At 52.5% G+C, this 20,781-nt stretch overlaps 1 protein-coding gene across 28 annotated transcripts in view; it reads left to right on the top strand.

Annotated features, from left to right (window-relative positions):
* The window catches only part of Obscn (obscurin, cytoskeletal calmodulin and titin-interacting RhoGEF), a 145,590-nt gene that overhangs the window by 105,920 nt on the left and 18,889 nt on the right, over positions 1-20,781 (top strand). For all 28 annotated transcript variants that reach the window (XM_063270116.1, XM_063270112.1, XM_063270115.1 and 25 more), the window contains 23 exons: positions 26-104; positions 384-502; positions 692-889; positions 1,428-1,460; positions 1,653-1,751; positions 1,872-2,090; positions 2,608-2,668; positions 3,016-3,086; positions 3,864-3,986; positions 4,121-4,260; positions 4,863-5,063; positions 5,214-5,296; positions 5,756-5,929; positions 6,784-6,940; positions 7,400-7,516; positions 7,622-7,786; positions 7,959-8,117; positions 8,287-8,464; positions 9,425-9,538; positions 13,909-14,076; positions 14,341-14,443; positions 15,130-15,259; positions 16,067-16,178. In XM_063270116.1, coding sequence (XP_063126186.1) covers positions 26-104; positions 384-502; positions 692-889; positions 1,428-1,460; positions 1,653-1,751; positions 1,872-2,090; positions 2,608-2,668; positions 3,016-3,086; positions 3,864-3,986; positions 4,121-4,260; positions 4,863-5,063; positions 5,214-5,296; positions 5,756-5,929; positions 6,784-6,940; positions 7,400-7,516; positions 7,622-7,786; positions 7,959-8,117; positions 8,287-8,464; positions 9,425-9,538; positions 13,909-14,076; positions 14,341-14,443; positions 15,130-15,259; positions 16,067-16,178 — 3,003 coding nt within the window. The remainder of the gene's footprint in view (positions 1-25; positions 105-383; positions 503-691; positions 890-1,427; positions 1,461-1,652; positions 1,752-1,871; positions 2,091-2,607; positions 2,669-3,015; positions 3,087-3,863; positions 3,987-4,120; positions 4,261-4,862; positions 5,064-5,213; positions 5,297-5,755; positions 5,930-6,783; positions 6,941-7,399; positions 7,517-7,621; positions 7,787-7,958; positions 8,118-8,286; positions 8,465-9,424; positions 9,539-13,908; positions 14,077-14,340; positions 14,444-15,129; positions 15,260-16,066; positions 16,179-20,781) is intronic.

Here is a 20,781-nt window from a genome sequence, read left to right as displayed (position 1 = left end):
ACCAGAGTCTCCCTTCCTTCTCCAGTGACCAGCACAGACTATGACACTGCTGCTGATGCTACCGAGACCTCATCCTACTTCAGCGCCCAGGGATACCTGTCCAGGTAGGATCCCTCAGAGATGAAATAGTCCAGTGGCTGACTCTCCCAGGGCCTCTGAAGAGGCAATCTTGCTGTCCGGGGGTGGGAGTCAGGGCGTTTGAATTGGCAAGCCAAATCTTGGTGACTTCCAGTAAGCCATGGCAGCTCTGTTTCCAACCTCCATCTCTCGGTTTGGGGACCATCACTATCCCTGCAATTCTGACATCACCCTGGTGGCCCTCCTGCCTTGAGCCTTCTTACTTACTGCTTTATGAATGTCTCTTTGTTTGTCCTTCCTGCCAGCCGGGAGCAAGAGGGGACGGAGTCAGATGAGGGGCAGCTTCCCCAGGTGCTGGAGGAACTGAAAGACCTCCAGGTGGCCCCTGGCACACGCCTGGCCAAGTTCCAGCTCAAGGTGAAAGGTGAGGAGTTGGTGAGGATTGGCACTGTCCCACTGAACAGAGGCCACAGTTGGGAGGGGGTCCCAGCCAGCAGTGTTGGGGTGGTCATGTGTGTCCCGTCTCTTTGGTCTCTGAGGGACCTGTGTTCTGCGTCTTCTGTTATCACTGGGAGATGGCCTTGGGATGACCATCTGCCTTTGTTTTCCTCAGGTTATCCAGCTCCCAAACTGTACTGGTTCAAAGATGGCCAGCCCCTGACCACATCTGACCACATCCGCATGACTGACAAAAAGACCCTGCACACCCTGGAGATTGTCTCCATCACCCGAGAGGACAGCGGCCAGTACGCGGCCTACATCAGCAATGCTGTGGGTGCCGCCTATTCGTCAGCCCGGCTGCTGGTCCGAGGTGGGTGTCCTGAAGGACTAAGCAGAGGTGAGCTGCAAGCCCTATCAGCCTCAGGGCGTGTGTTCTGCAGTCATTGCTCCAGTGAGCAGAGGGACTCAGATGTGCAGGATTCAGCCCTGCAGGGAACTGGTGACCACGGTGGCCTTGAGCCCCCACCTCTTCCTGAACATGGAAAGTGAATTCCAAAGTTGCCCCAGATCTATCTTGCTATGAGTGACTCAGTGCTTCTTCTTGTGGTTTCTTTTGCCAGAGCTTGGGAACATGTGGCTCTTATGCTGCTGGGTTGTGCACATGTCCATGCTTTTGGGCGAGGAGAAAGGCTACAGGTCTGGGGAGGCTGCGGGTAACAGGAATGGGTAACAGTAAGCCACCCATCAGGTCCCTGTGGCCTGTGGCCATCCTCATGCTCTCCGGCTGAGGTTTCAAGAGGTTTGGGTATCTTTGCCCTGGGAATGGCCTACCAGGACCAGTGCAGCACCATGCATGGTTAGGGGTGAGAGCACCCATGTGTGCTGAGAGTCTGACTCTCTGTTTTCAGGTCCCAGTGAACCAGAAGAGAAGCCACAACCAGGTGAGATAGCTCCAGAGGGGCATGAGAGGGTAGTAGACCATGCACAGGAAGCCAGAGGGCATGAACCTGGGGCTGGCTGCCACAGAAGTGTGGATAACCAGTGGGCACAGGTTTCAGGGGATCCTCTGGGATTAGAACACCAGAGGTAAGGTCTTTTGTTTTGATCCCTATGGGTTGGCTATGTCTTTCCAGATGTTCATGAGAGGCTGGTGCCACCCCGAATCCTGGAGAAGTTCACCCCCAAGAAAGTGAAGAGGGGCTCCAGCATCACCTTTTCAGTGAAGGTGGAAGGTGAGTTAACTCACACACAGGATGACAGCTACCCATGATGCTCTGTCCCCAGGGGAGGGCCTGGCTCCTGGTGGGGTTCTGTCTCGATCAGGAATGGATTTACTGCCCTGTGTCCCTTAGGACACCCGGCCCCCAGTGTGCATTGGCTCAAGGAGGAGGCAGAGAAGGGAGTCCTGTGGATTGGCCCTGATACCCCTGGCTACACGATGGCCAGTTCTTCCAAGCAACATAGCCTGGTCCTGCTGGACGTAGGCCGACAGCACCAGGGCACCTACACGTGCATTGCCACCAATGCTGCTGGCCAGGCGCTCTGCTCTGCCAGTCTGCACATCTCTGGCTGTGAGTGAAGGGTCAGGGGGTAGGCAGGATCATGTCCATGGGAGGGGCGCCAAAGCTGGACAGTGTACAGACTCAGGGGCCTTTGGGGGGTGGGCACGTTGACCTTAAGCATCTGTACCGGGACCAGACTTCTCTTATCCCCTCTCATTCTCCCATCAGGACACCCCCAGAGCATGTCAGGTCTCATGGTACAGGAGAGTTTGGTGTGGGGTTTCAGGGTCTCTCAGGTCCAGCACTCACACCTGCTCTGGAGAGGGGGTCTCCAGAGTGAGCTGAGCTCTCAGCTTCAGAGGCTCACCCCACCCTCTGTGGGCTGGCACTCTGAGGGTAGGTTCATGTTCTTGGTTACCACGGTCAGGAGTGGCGCAGGACCATTTGAGAACAGTCCCCGTTCAGGGTTCAGAGAATACAGTGCAGAATCCCAGGGCAGCTCAAATGTCCTGAGGATATCTGGACCAGGGATTAGAAGCCTCAGGGTCCAGGAATTCATGCTGATTGCTCCTTACTCTCTTGACAGTGGCCAAAGAAGAGGAGCAGGAGAGAGTGAAGGAGGCTCTCATTTCCTCCTTCCTGCAAGGGTGAGTGAGGCTCTCCGAAGGCTGCAGGGCCAAGATCACAGTCCAGGCCTGGAAACTGGGAACAGCACAACTATGCTGCTGGTGACCGGCGTGTCCCGCAGTACAGACCAGCTGTGGCTTGCACAGGCTATGTACCTGGGCTCATCCCTTCCCTCCCATGCCTCAGTTTCTCCAGTGTAAAATGAGGGTTTCTCAGGATCCTTCTGGTGTGGGGATGATGACTGGGGTCCTAGACCATTGCCTCCAGACCCTTTTCCTGTCAGGAGCCTCTGTCCAAGGGTGAAAGGTGGTAGGTGGAAGGTGGTAGCTCCTACCTCAGGCCTCTCACGATGCCCCTGTTTCCACAGGACGAGCCAAGCTGTCTCAGCCCAGATGTCAGAATCTGCAAGTTTTGCTGATCTTGTCGGGCAAAGGAAAGGTACAGGCAGGGTGGGCACACCTTGAGCCCTTTGCCCCAAGCCAGGCCAGGGCAAAAAGAAGTTGCCTGGCAACAGTGCTGGGTCAGGGGTCCTCATACTCCTGTGCTGAGTGTCAGTTGGAGTCAGAGCCATTTGTGACCTCAGTGGATCTAGGAACCCGTGGGGTCCCAAGGGAATCCTAGACTAGACTCAGAGCTCACTCCCAGTGGAGGCCAGCAAGCCTGGATCAAGAATAGAGGTCGCATGAACCATATTCTGGGTCCCCCACAGCCTAATAATCAAGATCTGACCCCTATGCAGCTGTCCTCTTTTCACCTTCTACCTCATAACTATGATGGCCACCTGCTGGTGGTGTGTCCGCTGTCCACAAGCTACCTGCTGTTCAACTGTGCCTACTGTGCCCAAGTCATAACCCAGATCCCAGCTGTGTCATCTACTCCCCAGTTGGCTGCTGTCCCTCGTCTGCCCTGTTGATCCTTAGCCACCTACACGGTTCCTCAGCTGCATCTACTATGTCCCCTCGGCCCAGGCTTGCTCTGTTATTGTCGTTAGGCCACACTGGCTCAGACCACAGCAAGCCTTCTATGACTTCATATGGCTAGCCTCACCACCCCCACTCTAGAGGCTGCTCTCCTCTTCCAACCCCAGCACCATCAGGAAGCCTGGCCTTGTGTGTCTGCCATCCCTTAGGGCCAGAATTGGACCTGTGGTGTAGGAAATATTCCGTAGATACCTGGGGGAGGATGGTTGGTTGAGGCTCACTTTTATCACCCCAGGTGAGTCCCTGGTGGCTGAGGAGGCCCACAGTCACCTGTCCCTTTCTGAGGTGGGCACAGAAGAGTTCCTGCAGAAACTCACCTCACAGATCACCGAGATGGTATCAGCCAAGATCTCGCAGGGTGAGGCGGTAGTGTGTGTCTCAAGGGGGTGCTGGAGTCAAGTGCCCTTGAGCAGAGGCATGGGCTCCCTTGCCTCTGAGATCTGGAAACTGTCTGGGTATTGGGGGGACATCACAACTCTTGTGCCCATCCAGCCAAACTCCAGGTGCCTGGAGGTGACAGTGATGAGGAGTCTAAGACACCATCTGCTTCTCCTCGGCACGGCCGGTCACGTCCTTCCTCCAGTGTTCAAGAGTCTTCCTCAGAGTCAGAGGATGGAGACTCCCGTGGTGAGGTAGGTGGGCCTGGGCTCTTGGGGAACATGGTGGGAAAGAGGCTCCTGGAAGATGGTATAGAGATGAGAGGTGCAGGGAAGGACCCCAGAGAAGTCTTGGAACGTGAGTGTGTTACTGGGCGTCAGGAGATGAGCTCCTGGCTTGAGGGAAGCAGGGTCTGCTTTCTGTTCCGAAGATACATTGGAGGCCGTCCTACCCGGTTGCTTCTTCTGAGTCCTCCTCCCTCCTCCTTTCACCCGCCCTTCTTCCTTTCCTCCTCCTTTCCCCATCTCCCTGTGGTGTAGCAGGCATCCTCTTAGGTTCCAGGTAATAAGATGTCAATGAATAGTACAGGTATCCCCAACTAGAGTTCCTGAGTGTGTGAAGCCAAGGGAGAATGTTCAGCTTCCTGCCATTTGGGTGGGTTTGGGGCCAGTACCTGCACTGAATATCCCCAAGACTTCTGCCCTGTATTCTGGGACTTGACAGGGTTGGCTGATACCCAGGGCTCTGGGAGGCTTCCCACCTTCCCCTCCCTGGTGGTTGCTGCGAGCTCCTGAGAGGCATAACTGGCAACTCTATCCTCCCCACCCCCAACTCATTTCTCTCCCTACCCAATAAGATCTTTGACATCTACGTGGTCACAGCTGATTATCTGCCCCTGGGAGCTGAGCAGGATGCCATCATCCTGAGAGAAGGCCAGTATGTGGAGGTCCTGGACTCAGCCCATCCCCTGCGCTGGCTTGTACGCACCAAGCCCACCAAATCCAGCCCTTCCAGGCAGGGCTGGGTGTCACCTGCCTACCTGGACAAGAGGCTCAAGGTACTTGGCTGGGGGACTCATGGGAGAGGGTCTTTAGGTCACCAACCTAGAGGACCCTGGCATTGTCCTCATTAGGAGGACAGGAGCCCCCAGCCTCCACAGGGGCAGAGCCAGAGCTCAGACCTCTAACTGACACCTATTCCTCTCCAGCTATCTCCTGAGTGGGGGCCCACTGAGGCCCCTGAGTTCCCTGGCGAGGCTGTGTCTGAGGATGAGTATAGAACGAGGCTGAGGTGAGTTTCTGGTAGAGCTTTTTCCTGTCTGGCCCACTGCTCACAGGGACCCTTTGCCTGCCCTCTTTCCGGGTCCATATGGAGTGCTGATCTGCTGCTTTTATGGGGCCTGTGAATGCCTACTCTGTGTCAGGGATGGGTCGGGGTAGAGAACAGAGTCGGTACTGGTTTGACACTGAATCCTACAGCTGTCCTCACATGGGCTATGCCAGCTCACTTCCCTGGTCGGGGTTGGGGGGAGGGGCAGATATGCAGAGAGTGAGTGGTTCCTCCCAGACCCTTCTCACCCCCTTTAAGTTGACCGTGGGCTTCAGGAGGCAAAAAGTACCCGAATTTAGCTGCTGAGGGGATGGGGGCTATACGAAAGTAAGCTGTCCTATGACAATGCTGTTCTCAGGGCCTTGAAAGGGACAGGAGCCTGTGGTCACTGAGTCCCCTAATGGCTTCTCCTTCTGCCAGCTCTGTCATCCAGGAGTTGCTGAGTTCAGAGCAGGCTTTTGTGGGTGAGTTACAGTTCTTGGAGAGCCACCACATCAAGCACCTGGACCGATCTCCCCGTGTACCCGCAGCTGTGGCCAGCCAGAAGACGGTCATCTTTCGTAATGTGCAGGACATCAGCCATTTCCACAGCAGGTGGGAGGGTGGGGCCGTGTGCATGCACATGTGAATATGAGCACACAGCCCCTACTTTGCAAGCCAGGTCTCATGGAGGGTGGGCAGGAAATGAGGAGAGGACAGCCTGTGCTAATATGTCACAAGGCAGAACTTCCCTTACTGGGTATCTTGGTTATGCAGGGTAAATCCGGCAGTATTCCTGCCTCTGAGTCATGTGTACACAGCCCATATGCATGTAGACTCCATGTGTAGGCACACATATGCAAGTGCATACATGTTTAGATGCATAGCTACCACACAGCATGCCCATGTTCTTGACGTGTATGTGAATACTTGTATACACATATGCACACTCATACTAACATGCCTGCTCATAGATATGCAGAACATTTCACAACTTGTACCTGTACATACCTCACAGCATACATGCCAACATGTATACATATTTACAAGTTTCTATACATGTGCACTGTCACCTAGGCATACAAGTGTACATGAAAATACACATGTACACACCCATACCAAGATGCATGCACACCACAAATGTGCACACTACGTTGCACACACAAAATGTCTACACATACATGTGTCCATATCTGTGCATGTTTATGTGTATATGCAAGAATGCTATTAGAAAACCTGCATAAGTATGCACCCACACGTGACTGCTTTTGTACATGTGCACATATAATGTATGTTCATACTCATGCACAGGCAAATGGGCACACAACCACACACTTCTTGCACACATGACTCAACATACTCTCCTTCCTGGGACTCGGTCCCTCATTAGGATCCTGGTCTTCTTCTCAAGAAGAGGGTCTGGAGCTGGTTGATAGTGGGAGGTGCTGACACTGTCCTCTTTGTGGCAGCTTCTTGAAGGAGCTGCAGAGCTGTGGCACCGACGATGATGTAGCCATGTGCTTCATCAAGAACCAGGAGGCCTTTGAGAAGTACCTTGAGTTCCTGGTGGGCCGGGTGCAAGCGGAATCAGTGGTCGTCAGCACCCCAGTCCAGGAGTTCTACAAGGTGCTTCCTATCTGTCTCAAGCCCACACACCCTGCTCACTCCCAGGCCCCAGTTCTTGCTGGATGTTCTCTAAGGTCCACTGGTCTATGTGGTCAGTCCAAGTTCATCTTCCTCAACCCACGTCACTGCATACCCACGGCCTTCCTGTGTCCTGGCTTAGTGGGAAATGCAACAGGAGTTCCCACAGCTCAGTACACCTCAGCTGCTATTTAAGCTGCCCAAGCCCTATGCCACCACCAGTGACATGGTGACCCAGTGCCACTTGGTGCAGGGCTGTGCATCAGCACCCTTGGTATCATCCTTTAGTTCTCAGAGGACATAGCCATGCTTGGAGGGGTTCAGGGCTGTGCAGGAACTGAGGAGAGGGACGCTCCTGGAGCCTAGCCTCCAGATCGAGGTGACTCCAGCCATCAAGGGACCATGCATTCATGCACAAAACCAATTTTTTGGTTCCTACAGAAATATGCAGAAGAGATGCTGTCAGCCAAGGACCCCACACAGCCACCCCCACCTCCTCTTCAGCACTACTTGGAGCAGCCAGTGGAACGGGTGCAGAAATACCAGGCCTTGCTGAAGGTGACATGCTCCGGCCTCGAAGTGCAGGCTGCACCTGCTTGGGGGAGAGGGGATTCCTGGGTTCAGAGCACTCTCTGGATCCATGACTCTTGGTCCTTACCTCAGGAGCTAATCCGCAACAAGGCTCGCAACCGGCAGAACTGTGCGCTGCTGGAGCAGGCCTACGCTGTGGTGTCTGCCCTGCCTCAGCGTGCTGAGAACAAGCTGCACGTTTCTCTCATGGAGAACTACCCGGGAACCCTGGAGGCCCTGGGAGAACCTATCCGCCAGGTGGGGCTGTTGGGTTGGAGGGGACCCGAGGGAGGGGCACCGTGTGAGGCCTTTGGAGGTGGTAGCATGTGGATGACTACATGGCTTTGACAGGGAGCTGGATACATGGCTGTCAGTGGAGCCCGCGTCCATGGGGGAAGCGTGGCTAACCAGAGCCCATTCACACTTCCAGGGTCACTTCATAGTGTGGGAGGGGGCTCCAGGAGCCCGGATGCCTTGGAAGGGCCACAACCGGCATGTCTTCCTCTTCCGAAACCACCTGGTGATCTGCAAGCCCCGGAGAGACTCTCGAACGGACACCTTCAGCTACGTGTTCCGGAACATGATGAAGGTCTGCAGGTGCAGGGGCTGCCGTGATGTGCAGTGGGTGGAGGCCAATTTGCCTCTCAAGCCTTAGGGTGGGTACTGGTGGCCAGTCTCTTGGCCACTGTTGCGGGGTAGCCTACGTGTGTCTCGCCTGGATCGCACATCATCTGAGGGTGGTCACATTCTCCTCACAGCTGAATAGCATCGACCTGAATGACCAGGTAGAGGGGGATGACCGTGCCTTTGAGGTGTGGCACGAGCGGGAAGACTCTGTCCGCAAGTACCTGCTGCAGGCGCGGACAGTGATCATCAAAAACTCATGGGTGAAGGAGATCTGTGGCATCCAGCAGCGCCTTGCCCAGCCCGTGTGGCGTGAGTGTCCCTTTGTGGGCCCTAGTGGTCGTGACAGGGTGGGGACATGACCTTTTTACCCTACTCGTCCGGCTGGGCTGCACCCTGTTTGTTGGTAGTTGGGTAGCACTGCCTTGGGCCTTGACTACTGTACGTGGAAGGGGGTGTTTTGGGGGGACAAAGGGCTCTACTCTCTCCTCTGTCAGATCTCGGTGGGATATAATAACTACATCCTCATGGGGAAGTCTAGGAAGAGTATCCAGTTACCTATGACCAGGGAGAGGGCACTTAGGGGCATGGTGGGAAGATCCTACACAGGAACCGGGAGCTCAGGGCATCCATCTGGATGGTATCAGGGAAGCTTGCACCCTAGACCAGCTTCCTCGGTCAGAACAGAATCATCCAAACCATACGGATTTTAATTTATTAATTAATTTTTGGTGGTATATGCATGTATGTGCACATGTATGTTCCTGTGTGTGTTGTTATGTGGGCCTGTGCACATGTGCTGAAGCTAGAGGAAGACATCAGGTGACCTGCTCAATCACTCACTCTGCCTATTTCTTTGAGACGGGGTCTCTCAGTGAACCTGAAGCTTACCTTTTTGAGGATGTTGGCCAGCCAGGGAGCTCTGGTGACCTGCCTGTCTCTGCCTCTACAGAGTTATGGATATAGGCACATGAGGCTATGCAGATGATCGCAATTCAAACTCAGATCGTCATGCTTGCATAACAAATGCTTTTACCTACTGAATGATCTCCCCCAAACTCCTCCTTTTTCACCATGGTTCCCATCCCTTCCTACTGTGCATCCCGCTTGCCCCACTCACCTCTAAGTTCAGAGCCCAGATGGTAGCAGCCACACTGTTGGACATGGGGTACTAACATCGGGTAGGGGGAACCTGCCAGGGTATGTGCAATTCAGACTGTAAGCCTGGCCTGCTACACACATAACATTGAGGACCCCCTTGTGTATCCTCAGGTCCCCCTGAGTTTGAAGAAGAACTAGCTGACTGCACAGCCGAGCTGGGTGAAACAGTCAAGCTAGCATGCCGAGTGACTGGCACACCTAAGCCTATTGTCAGCTGGTACAAAGGTATACCCCAGGGATGAGGACGGCCAGCCTTACTGTGGGGCACTGGCTCTGCAACATGGTGAATCTTTGAAGGATGTGGGATCTAGCCAGTGGTCCACGAGGGGCAGGAGACAGGATCTGATCAAGAGCATGACGTAGGGTGGGGCACGGGTGATAGACAAATAAACCAAAGGCTAGGTAGTGCTGTGGCCACCCAGAGGACTAGTGGCTTGGGGCAGTGATGAAAACCGGGATAGCCCTCTGAGATAAGAGGTCTGAATGTCTCTGCAGGACTGAGAGGTAGACTACGAGAGTCTGGGTAAGCAATAGTCATGAAACTGAGGAGCAGCTCTGGTCAACATGTCACATGGCACAACAAGCAGTCTCATGGGGAAGTAGAGCTATGAGGGTGGAGGTGGTTGGCTGACAGTGCAGGGATTGAGGGTCATGGTGCACACGCCTCGCCCAGCAATGATGTCCAGCTATGAAGCCCAGCTATGATGCCCAGTGTGATGCTCAGCTGTGATGATCAGCTGTGATGCCCAGCTGTGATGTCCAACTGTAATGCTCAGCTGTGATGCCCAGCTGTAATGCTCAGCTGTGATGCCCAGCTGTAATGCTCAGCTGTGATGCCCAGCTGTAATGCTCAGCTGTGATGTCCAGCTGTAATGCTCAGCTGTGATGCCCAGCTGTAATGCTCAGCTGTGACAGGAGTGGTGAAGGTGTGAGTCTCCAATCAATCTTACTGCTGACACCACTTGCAAGTTTGGGTTCCCTAGAACCTGTGTTCCTGTTATCAGCTGTGGGTTGAGAGGTCCCCAAGAACACTCACGATTCTGGTGCCAAGTTTGGGAACCCCCAGAGTCCTCTCTTTTCTGACACCTGCTGCAGGCTCCAAGTCCCAGGAGTTTCTTCCAGTTTAATCATTCACTCCATGGACGGAAATTCAGTAGAGTGGTTCTGTTCAGGTTGTGTTTTACTGCAGCAGAAGGGGCCAGCCTGAAGTCAGCTGGGCAGAGTCCGTGAGTCTCCATGTGTAAGCTTTGATTTATCCTTCCCAGTGGAGTCCTGTGGTCAGCTCCCTTGTCGCCCAGCATCAGTGCACGATACAGAGAGGAACAGTGTTGTAGCAAGGATGATCAGCTGAGCTTTCCAGTTCAGGGTATTGACTGGGTCTGGATCAGTGCCCATGCCCAACTTCTCACACAGCCAACCTCAGTCTGAAGTCACATTGACACCATCAAAAGGCTGAGTGCCCACCACAGACACTATTGATGTGAGGTGTCTTTGTGGCTTAGAGCATGGCTTGTACCATGTATCACTGGCATCAGTGATTCCATGGGTCCTCTGACGTCCAGAATCTGGAGAGATTAAGAACAGTGAGAAGAAGAGAGAGAAGGGCCCTCAGTAAGGATGAGGTCAGATGACCAGCTTGGCAGTGACTGAGAGCACCTAGAGCCAGTCCTGAGAATGAAAATGTGCCTCCATGCCCAACAGCTGTGGACCACCCCATCACAGATCACACACACACACTGCACATACTTGAATGTGCATAGCACACATGTAACATGAACATTATACCAGTGCATACTGAACCACGTCAAATGCATAAATATAGCTCACAAGTACACACTAGATATACATACATACATGGATACATACTAGCATGTACACACATACACAGATACATACATGTTTGCATATGTATACTACATGTACCATGTGGCTCCTGTTGGCCACAAGGCCACATTCATCGATCAAAAGCTGTATGTTAAGAAGAATGACTGGTTTTCTGAGATCATCTGCCATGGTAGGGGTGTGGATATCCCACATGAGGCAGCCACACTCTCTGTAGACTTGAGAGTATCTCTCCATAGCTTTCTTTCTAGTGTGCAGCATAGCGTTGTATCTAGTTGGGGTTGGGTCCCAGTGATGTGGTGTTGTGGTGACTCCATACAAGAGTCCTGGTGGTCTAGTGAGGTATCCTCAGTTTTTCATGTGTTCATCTTTATTTAATCCATGCTTTGTGGCCCCAAAGAGGGACTCCTGTAACCTGCCACTCTAGTTGTCTATGTGGCAGAGCCAACAGCTGGATCAGTAAGAACATAACGGCCTTCACTAAGGCAATAACAGGCGCAAAGCTATAAGGAGAGCCTGACCTCTCTCCACCCAGCTGCAGAGCTGTGTGTGCTGCCGACTTCCTGCTCATCTGGATGAGTGACTCGTGGATCCGACCCTCAGGGGACCAGTGCATTTTGACATTGGGGTAGAACAAGAGGGACAGAGCACCCCACTCTGGGAGGTAGCCACCTGCTCAAGTTGGGAATCAAAGTTGGGAAATCATCTCTTTTATTTGAAGAGGAAGGCTGGATATGCACTGCTTGACGTGCTTGTCCTGGAGTCCAAACTGCCTCATCTCAGAAGAAACCCTTAGGACATCACTGAATTGAATGAACATCCTGTTTCCATCAGAGCCCCCCACACACAAAGAGTTGATTTTCAAGAGCGATGTGCCTAGCGGCCATGTTGGAAAGAGGTCAGATCCAAGCCCCAAGCTATGGTTCCCATGCTGGGGACTTCAGCTGGCAAAGGGGTGACTCAGAAACTTAGAGCTTGTCCCTGACCATGCAAAAGCCTGCTAACACCAGAGCTTTCACTTGCTGTTACTCTTTACTGGAGTCTGCATTTAGAGAAGAAAGAGATTTCTTTAGATATGAAGGTTTCGAGGGTGAGAGTCCTAAAAGCACAGTGTCACCTAGTGAGGCTCCAGTTGTCTGGCTGCAGTGCAATGTGGCATCATGATGGGAATATATGGCTGATGGAGGGAGCCATCATGGCAGACAGGAAGCAAGAGGGACTTGGGCTGGGCCTGCTCTCAGAATAACTCTTGAAAAATCGAGTTACTCCTAGAAACCAGAATCAATCCCTTCTCAAGCCCCCTTCTCCAGTGGCCTAATCACTTCACCTTGAGCCCTCCACCTGAGAGGTTTTACCACCTCAGGATCATTAACACTGGAGACCAAGCTTCCACTACAGGAGCCTTCAAGGAACCAACCCTGAAACCATAGCAGAGTTCAAAGGCGCCCTCCCCAAAGGGGTTCAGAAAATCTACTGCAAGCTGCAGGCCTCTGGGAATTCCTCAGGCCAACTCCAAACTGGCTGGGATCATAGAGAAGACATGGGTGGGGCACACATTATCTTCCTATTATCCTATAAGGTGTTGGTCCTCCTGTGGAAGTCAGAGGATCCAGAAGACAAAGATTTGTTATTGTGAATGCTGGTGTAGTTCTGAGGCACTCCATGGCATGGGAACAGAATGCTGAATCTTAGGTCTCTCAGCCTACCCCTCTGCAAGTCTGGGTATTTGAGACAGATGTTTCTAACTTACCAACCGGAAGAGCGATAATTCAGCAGAAATAGGTGATCAAAAACCGTGAAATTCAGAGCACTACGTCCAGACTTAGAGGTGCCTTGGATGTACGTTACATACCTTGTCCCATGATCTCAAAGGAATTTTGGTCTTTATTATCCAAGACAAAAAAGGAGCCACAACTGGCATCCCTAACATGGCCGTCAGCAGCTGCCAGTCCCGACCAGGAAGTCCACATCAACTGGAGTAACACAGACAGAGTCTGGCCTAACTGAGCTAATCCATCTCCTGTAGCTGACTCCCTGATGTCGTACAAGGGCACAGAGCATGATGACCTCCATGAATCCTTGGACACTTTTTCTTCCTAGGTTCTGTGTTGTCTCTGTTGGAAGGGACAAGGAGGCTGGGCTGGGTAGCAGTGACCTCCTGTGCTGCCACCTTTCTACATGGTGTCTGTCCCCCTGAGTAGTGTATCTGTCCATAGAGGAGAGACACAAACATTCTGAGCATCCAGAGGTAGAAGGCAAGGCCTTGGCCCTCCAAGGGAGCCTCTGGGTGTCAGATTGGGCAGGACTGGAATGTGGAATCTGTGTCCAGCAGAGCTGGGAAGCCGACACTCTTTCTCAAGATCCCCACACGCTATCTATGATGGGTTCCAACCCTCTTGCTCCAGAGAGATACAGCCAGACCCATCGGGATATGTGGATCTGTTTAGTTTTACTTGTTTTGAATATTAAGGGCAGTGGATTCTCTATGAGTGTTTTCTACAGTTCAGGTCCGCCCACCAGCCTCTGTTGCTAGAATGTCAAAGTTGGCCAGAGACAGATTATCTGAGTCAGGGCCCTTGTGGGGAGACACTGAGAGATGGGGGCGGGGGGGAGAAGAAGGGAGGGAAGGGGAAGGAGAGAGAGAGCAGGAGGGGGAGGGGGAACCAACATGGAGACAGTTTGCAACCAGCCTTTGAGTCCTGGGCATCAGCCTTTGGGACCTTATTCCATGAAAGCTTTCCCCTGCTCTCCAGATGGGAAGCCCGTGGAGGTGGACCCACACCACATCCTCATTGAAGACCCTGATGGCTCCTGTACCCTCATCTTGGACAACCTTACTGGCATAGACTCTGGCCAGTACATGTGTTTTGCGGCCAGTGCTGCTGGCAATGCCAGCACCTTGGGGAAGATTCTAGTACAAGGTGAGCAGAGGGGCTTGTCTAGTGTGTTGGTCACAGTCCACAGTCAGTGGTATGGACCCTGCTCAGAGTACAGGCTGTAGTAGGGCTGGTACATGGGGTGAGCCTGTGGGTGTGGAGCGGGTGGGGTGACTCAGGGCCTCCCTGAGACTCCAGACGACAGTCACTGCTGGAAGTGAGGGCAGCCAGTTCCCGCCCAAGGGGCTCCATCAGCTCCATCACAGACGTCTTGCTGTCCTTCCTGCCCTTGCCTGCCTCTGCCCACAGTGCCCCCACGATTTGTGAACAAGGTCCGAGCCACACCCTTTGTGGAGGGAGAGGACGCGCAGATCACCTGCACAGTGGAAGGAGCTCCGTACCCTCAGATCAGGTGAGGCCTGGGCTGCAGCTCCTGCCACTGGTGGGAGGGCTGAGCAGCGTGGTCTCCTGAGCTGGGAAGGTTGTGTGTGATGGAGTCAGATGTGGGAGATGTGGAATCGGATGACTGCACCCCTCAGGGATCTTACATGGTGACAAATGTCCCGCATACTTGATGTGAACTCCTCTTCCCTCAATCTCCTCTACCCCCAAATCTAGATCCTTCAGGAGCAGTTCCCTAATAACCCTCTTCCTCCTCTTCTTCCTCCTCCCCTTCCTCCTCCTCCTTTCCTCTTCCTCTCCTCTTCCTCTTCCTCTTCCTCCTCTTCTTCCTCCTCTCTTCCTCTTCCTCCTCTTCCTCTTCTTCCTCCTCTTCCTCTTCTTCCTCTTCCTCCTCTCCTCTTCCTCCTCCTCCTCCTTTTCCTCTTCTTCCTCCTCCTCCTACCATGTCTGATGCCATCCTACTGAAAAGTGGGTATCATGGGTTTGTGATGCCTGCTGGAAATAGGGCCTTCTGTCGCTCGGAAGATGTGGCTCAACTGTGGTTTTCACAAAGGGAACTTGCTAAGGATCTGGGGCAGCCTGGCAGGGGTTCTAAGCTTGGGTAGCTTTGTCTGGGGTTTCTCTGAGCACCCTGAGGGTACCATGGAGATGGCCCTGGCAGAATACTGGCTTACAGGACTTTCTGGCTGGTTCCAGGTGGTACAAGGACGGTGCCCTGCTAACCCTGGGCAACAGGTACCGGATGGTGAATGAGCCCCGCAGTGGTATGCTGGTGCTGGTGATCCAGGCAGCCAGCAAGGAGGACCTGGGACACTATGAATGTGAGGTGAGGCACTGTGGAAAGGACAATAGCCATCCTCCAGGGTCTGATGGAGCCCAGGCTCCACTGTATAGGTGTGGGTGCTCTAGGCTGACCAGAGGACATCAGACTGCTGTCACCCACCGTCACCAGCCACCTGTCCTCCGCCTTGTAGCCTCTCCTTTCACATTAGTCTGGGTCCTGTTATCTTGTCCCCTTGCCGCTGTCCTTACCATTTCAAGATGATGCTGAGCATTGGCCAGTTGGAGGGGACCTGGTGCTGACCTCAGCTGTCAGTCACTGATGTAAAACATAGTGTTATTTACCTGGTGTTCCTGGCATTGCACAGGACAGAGCTCAGCCTTGCCCATGCAAGCTGACATCCGTTTCTGTGCTCCTTGTCCTCAGATCTGAGGTAGAGTGCAGTCTGAATCCTGTGTCCAGCTCCTGCTAGAGCTCTTGTCCAGAAGTCAGTCTCCTCTGTGTGGCTTTGACTGTGGTCTTAGAGCACTTGACTTCCCTAAGATGTCCTTGAAGCAAGGGTACTCAGAGTTAACTCTGGTTTTGATAGCACAGACGCCAGGGGCCATGTAGTGACTTAAATCAGTTGTAGCAAACTCCAATTCTAGGCTTCTACTACTTCAGGTATTCTCACCCTCCCTCTCTTCAGCCTGGATAGGACAGCCACATCCTGGCCAGGGGAACCCCTGACTGGGTACTACAAAGCAAGGTAGTGACCCCGTGTTAGACCAACAAAGTGGTATAGACTCCTTTGAGGGTTCATATTCCTTGAGGAGCCTGCATTCTAGTGAGCCTCTGCTGTCCCTTTGGCAGTTGGTGAACCGGTTGGGCTCAACACGTTGTGGCGGAGAATTATACATGCAGAGTCCCGCACTGCGTGCCTGGGACCAGCACCACCGGGAACAGCTTGTGGCTGCTGTGGAAGGTAGGTTCTGTGTCTCTGCTGTCTCAGTGACTCTTAGCCCTAGGCTGGAACCTCCACTGTCTGGAAAGAGCCTGGTGGATTGAAACGGTCATCTCTGTTTCTAGAAGGAGGGGGTTAGCATCTCAGGGTGGAGAAAGAAGGAGGTTGAAAGTTGGGGAGGCTGTCCATGAGGTTGGGGGTGGGGGGCTGCAGGGTCATGTATGCAGTTGCAAGTGCTGGAAGGTCATGAACCCAGAATGAGAGCTGGAAGTTGCCCTGGATAATGGGGATCCCACCGTCCTACTGTGTCTGCAGAAAGGACATAGCATGGCTTGACTGGTAGTGCTCATGGAGGCTCTGTGTAAGTGGCAGCAGGAGGGGGTGACGAATCCACACCAATGCAGAAGACGGGGAAGGAATCCCCATGAGAGGCACATACACAGTGAAGTCCTTGTCTTGGCTCAGGGATGTTCCTGGGGTACCAGTGTGGGGGTAGGAGTAAGCTATAAGATAAACCTCACTAGGAGCTGGAGCATGTGGTTATGAGCTCTAGCAGGGGACCCGAGTTCAGTTCCCAGAACCCATTCAGGCAGCTCACAGCTGCCTACAAATCTAGCTCTGGGTATCTGACACCGTCTTGTCTCGGTGAGCGTCAGTGCTCACATGTACAGACCCAGAAGCAAAACAAATGTTTAAAGCAAAATAATCAAGCCTGATCACGGACAGACGTTGAGTTTTGTTGCTTATTCCGGAAGGTGCGAGCAAATGTCTGTTCATTTCAGATAGACCATCAGTGGTAGACAATAGGGCGTCAGTAATAGAAGGAATTCTACGCAAGTCTTGGTAAACTGACGAGTTTGTTGGGGTGAGAAGTGTAAGTGAGGGGTTACTTACAGACGCATGGATAATTCAAAGGCGGCTGTTTCACTCTACGGTTCATCCCAGCAAGGTGTACAAATCTTGAAAGCTACATCCCTGGAACATGTCACCCGTGCCACACACTTGGCAGGTACCTCCGTGGGTTGACTTAGTAATGACTACTACTTATATGACCTTATTTTCTGAGCTTTGTAAATTTCGCTCACTTCCTGTGACTCCATGGGTTTCCCTCGTTAAAGGCACATTTCAGTTTGGAAGACACAGCCATATAGTATCCCTACCCTTTCCTCGGGCTCTTAGATCCATTTTGACCCCCCTTTTGGATGCTCCCTGGGTCTTGGAAGGGATGGTATAGGATTATTTTCTCCCATCCATGGCTGAGCGTAGCAGGGAAACAGTTACTTGGCTTCAGGAGCTAATGGAATGTGGGTCTCTAGAGCACACCCCTCATTGGAAAAACTTAGTTTTCCTCTTTGACTGAGCAAAGCTGGCAGCAGCAGTAACTGGTGGGTATAAATGCAAACGTTTAGAAGGGAATTTGACAAGAACATCTAGCCAGAGAGCAAAATAATAGCATTGCCTCCCCTCTGGGACCACAGGCTTTTGCCCTTCCTTGCTCCGCCATGTGTGAATCCCTCCCCTGGAGCAGACTTTAAATCTAATAAGGAAGTAGGTGGCTGTCCCCATAACGGTCACGCCATGCTTATACTAGCAAGCACATCTACTGGGCATATTAGTATTGTAGCACACAGAGCCATTCGGAGCTGAGGAGAACTGTCCCTGACACTTCTTACCAGTGGTCCAAGAGGGACCAGCCAGCAAAGAGGGACAGTTTCAGGAACAGGACCTTTATTTAGCCTTGATACACAGCAGTCACAGCAGCCTCTGTGGTTTGTAAGGCCCAGGGGAGCCTCCAGAGATCACAACTTGTAGAGAGGCAGCCCACGCCCGACACTGGGATTTTTAGCCAACAACCGTGTGCTTCCACTAGTGTCTTCCCGTGCTCGCAGGTGCTTTTGTTTGAACTCTGTCACTGCCCTTCCGGATGCTTTAACAAATCTGTAAGACTCTCCTCAGGGGTCAGCATTATATGATGAAACCTTTTCTTTACAGAGGGCGGGTGGGTCTGAAGGCTGACCATCATCCCTTCCAAGTAAGTGCCAAGTGGTCTTGGTCAACCAGGGGTGTACTGAAAGAGGAACACAGTAAATGGTCATCAATATGGTAGAAAAAGACCACATCACTTCTATGTCCCACTTCATCACAGATACATCATAGCTTCATCTGGTGCTACAGTATCTAGTCTTCCGTAATTCACAGGCATTTTCCATGAGCCATCTGATCCCTCCATCCTGAGGTGCTGTTGTCACTACAGGACCCCTATGCATCACCCTGCCTTTGGTGACCTTACCGGGATGGAGCCTGAGTTGCGTATGTCTTCACCCATCACAAGATCCATGTGGCCACTTAGTATCTTGGCTCTCCTGGCCCCTGTGCAAGCACCACTAATGTTGTGAGGCTTTTAACTAGTGAAAGGAGACATGTTTGTCCCAGAAGTGGCACTGATGACAGACACAGTTCTACCCAAGTCTAGCTTAGCGAGATTAGTGAAGTCAAACCTCAGGACACAGATGCAGGTGTCACTGGGAGCTTGCTTCAGCAAGAGCAGGAAGTCCTAGGAACTCTCAGAAGAACCTGATGGCAGGTCTGCCAGTCAAAGTCTCCCCTCCCCAGCAGTTGGTATTGCTTAGGTAACCTGGGAGCAGAATGGTGTCTTGGGAATCTTGTTGAATTCTTCAGCCTTAAATGAACCTCCCTCCAAGGGGAAGTGTTTTGATTTGGAGAAAATGGCTATAAAAGGAGAGTTAAGATACTTGCATGAACAGTCAGGATGGGGAGGGACCATCTAATACTCTCCCATCTGGAAGGTGCTCCCAGATATTAGAGAACCTCACAACCAGGAGGAATGCAAACAGAGACCAGACCAACACCAAGTGAGTCACAATTTCCACAGTAGAAGAGGTGCAATATGTATCTTCAAGTACCGAACGCTGACTCATGGTCCCTCGGCCACTGGGACCAGTTCCTGGCATTTTGTGGCCCTGTTATTTTAGTCCCTCTCAGAACTGAGCTAGTCAGAGCTCAGCAGCTCAGCCTTGGGACCTGTGATGTCCTCCATTGTCCTCTTAGAGGTCCCTTCCATAATGAGCAAGTGGATGAACCCTTTTCTGTGATTTCCCACAACCTCACAACCGAAGCACCTTGTGTACTTGCGTCTGCTGTCACCGGAACATCCACTTCCCGTGCACCTACTGTGTTGTGTGCTTCCTACTGTGCACAAGAACAGCCTATCTACTCATGTATTTGTTGCCATGATAAATCTTTTTCTGGGATGGAAGAGGGGGTGACAGTATGGAAGAGTAGGCCTTCGGGACTCACTGGGTCTGGATGTGTATCAATGCCTTGGGGAGACAAGAAGGCTGGTCCCGGAAGACCCTGGAGCCGGAGTCCTGCCAACCTGCTTCCTAACTCCCATCCTGCTTCCTGTTAACTCCGCGGCTCTGCAGCCAGAATGTCCTGACAGAACTCTGTGGGTGTTGGCTGCCCTCTTGCTTTGTCCTGCATCAGGCTGGGAGCCCTGCTTTGCACAGTTGCAGCCTGCCTGTGACTGCCAGTTACACCAAGGCTCAATGCTGGGCTGTGAGCAAAAGAACCAGAAATGTTCTCAGAGGTGTTGTGCCCACTATCCTTAAGAGTAGTAAAGTGGGATCCATTATGGAAGGTGAAGGTGCTCTAGCTGGTGGGGAACACCGAGCTCTGTGGCTGGGTCCCAGACTCTCTCTGTGGAATCCCTCCCCAATAGAGGATATCTACATGCGTACGCACGCGCACGCGCCCACACACACACACAAACACACACACACACACACCTACACACATGTGCATGCACATATGTGTGACATGTGTGTATCCATGCACACAATGCATACATGTACATATGCACAATGTATGTATGTGTGTAGAAGTACATTTATATACATCTATAAGCATATATGTGCCTGTGTGCAAGACATATGCATGTATGCGCCTATATATAAACATAGCAAATTATCTTCCACACACAAACACTGATGGTACTTGAACTCATGTTCTCTTCAGCTTCTCTGTTGCCTTCCTCCGTGTGGCCTTGCAGCAAACCAGGAGTCATGAGTCAATGTCCCAGGCTACACTCATAGGCAGTTCCTTGCCCCCAAGATTGTAAAGAAGGCTACTCAGATGTGAGGGTGCAAGTGGCCTACAGTCTGCCTACTGCCCAGCTGCCAAGCCTTTGGGTGGGGTGCATTTGAGACACCAGCTGAGGGTACCAAAGGGGAAGAGCCCTCTTGCTGGGCTGGATGGAGACAGACACAGCTTGTTTCTGAACCTAGAGCTCCATATACTAGATGGGAACTGCAGGTCCCATTTACTGACTGTGAGGGACATACGGGGTTGTCTATGTTGGGAGAGACAGGTTCCCTTCCAATGCTGTGGCACTGTCTAGGACTGTTCCTAGAAAGATATGTGTGGGGGTCCCCCACTGTGAATGCCATCTTTGGAAATCCAGGGTCCACCCTCCTTCTTAGTCTTTGTGATTTTTTTAAAAAGAGGATCAGCCATCCTAGTCTAGCCTTAGTGTGGCTGCTGGCTCCCTGTGCAGCTCCAGGCCTTCCCTTCCCTTCTCTGGGCCCAGATTCTGTATCTGAGA

Source organism: Rattus norvegicus, chromosome 10 (assembly GCF_036323735.1).
Source record: "Rattus norvegicus strain BN/NHsdMcwi chromosome 10, GRCr8, whole genome shotgun sequence".
Classification (NCBI taxonomy): domain Eukaryota; kingdom Metazoa; phylum Chordata; class Mammalia; order Rodentia; family Muridae; genus Rattus; species Rattus norvegicus.
The sequence above is the reverse complement of the archived record's forward strand: the minus strand, read 5'-3'. Positions and strand labels throughout refer to the sequence as shown.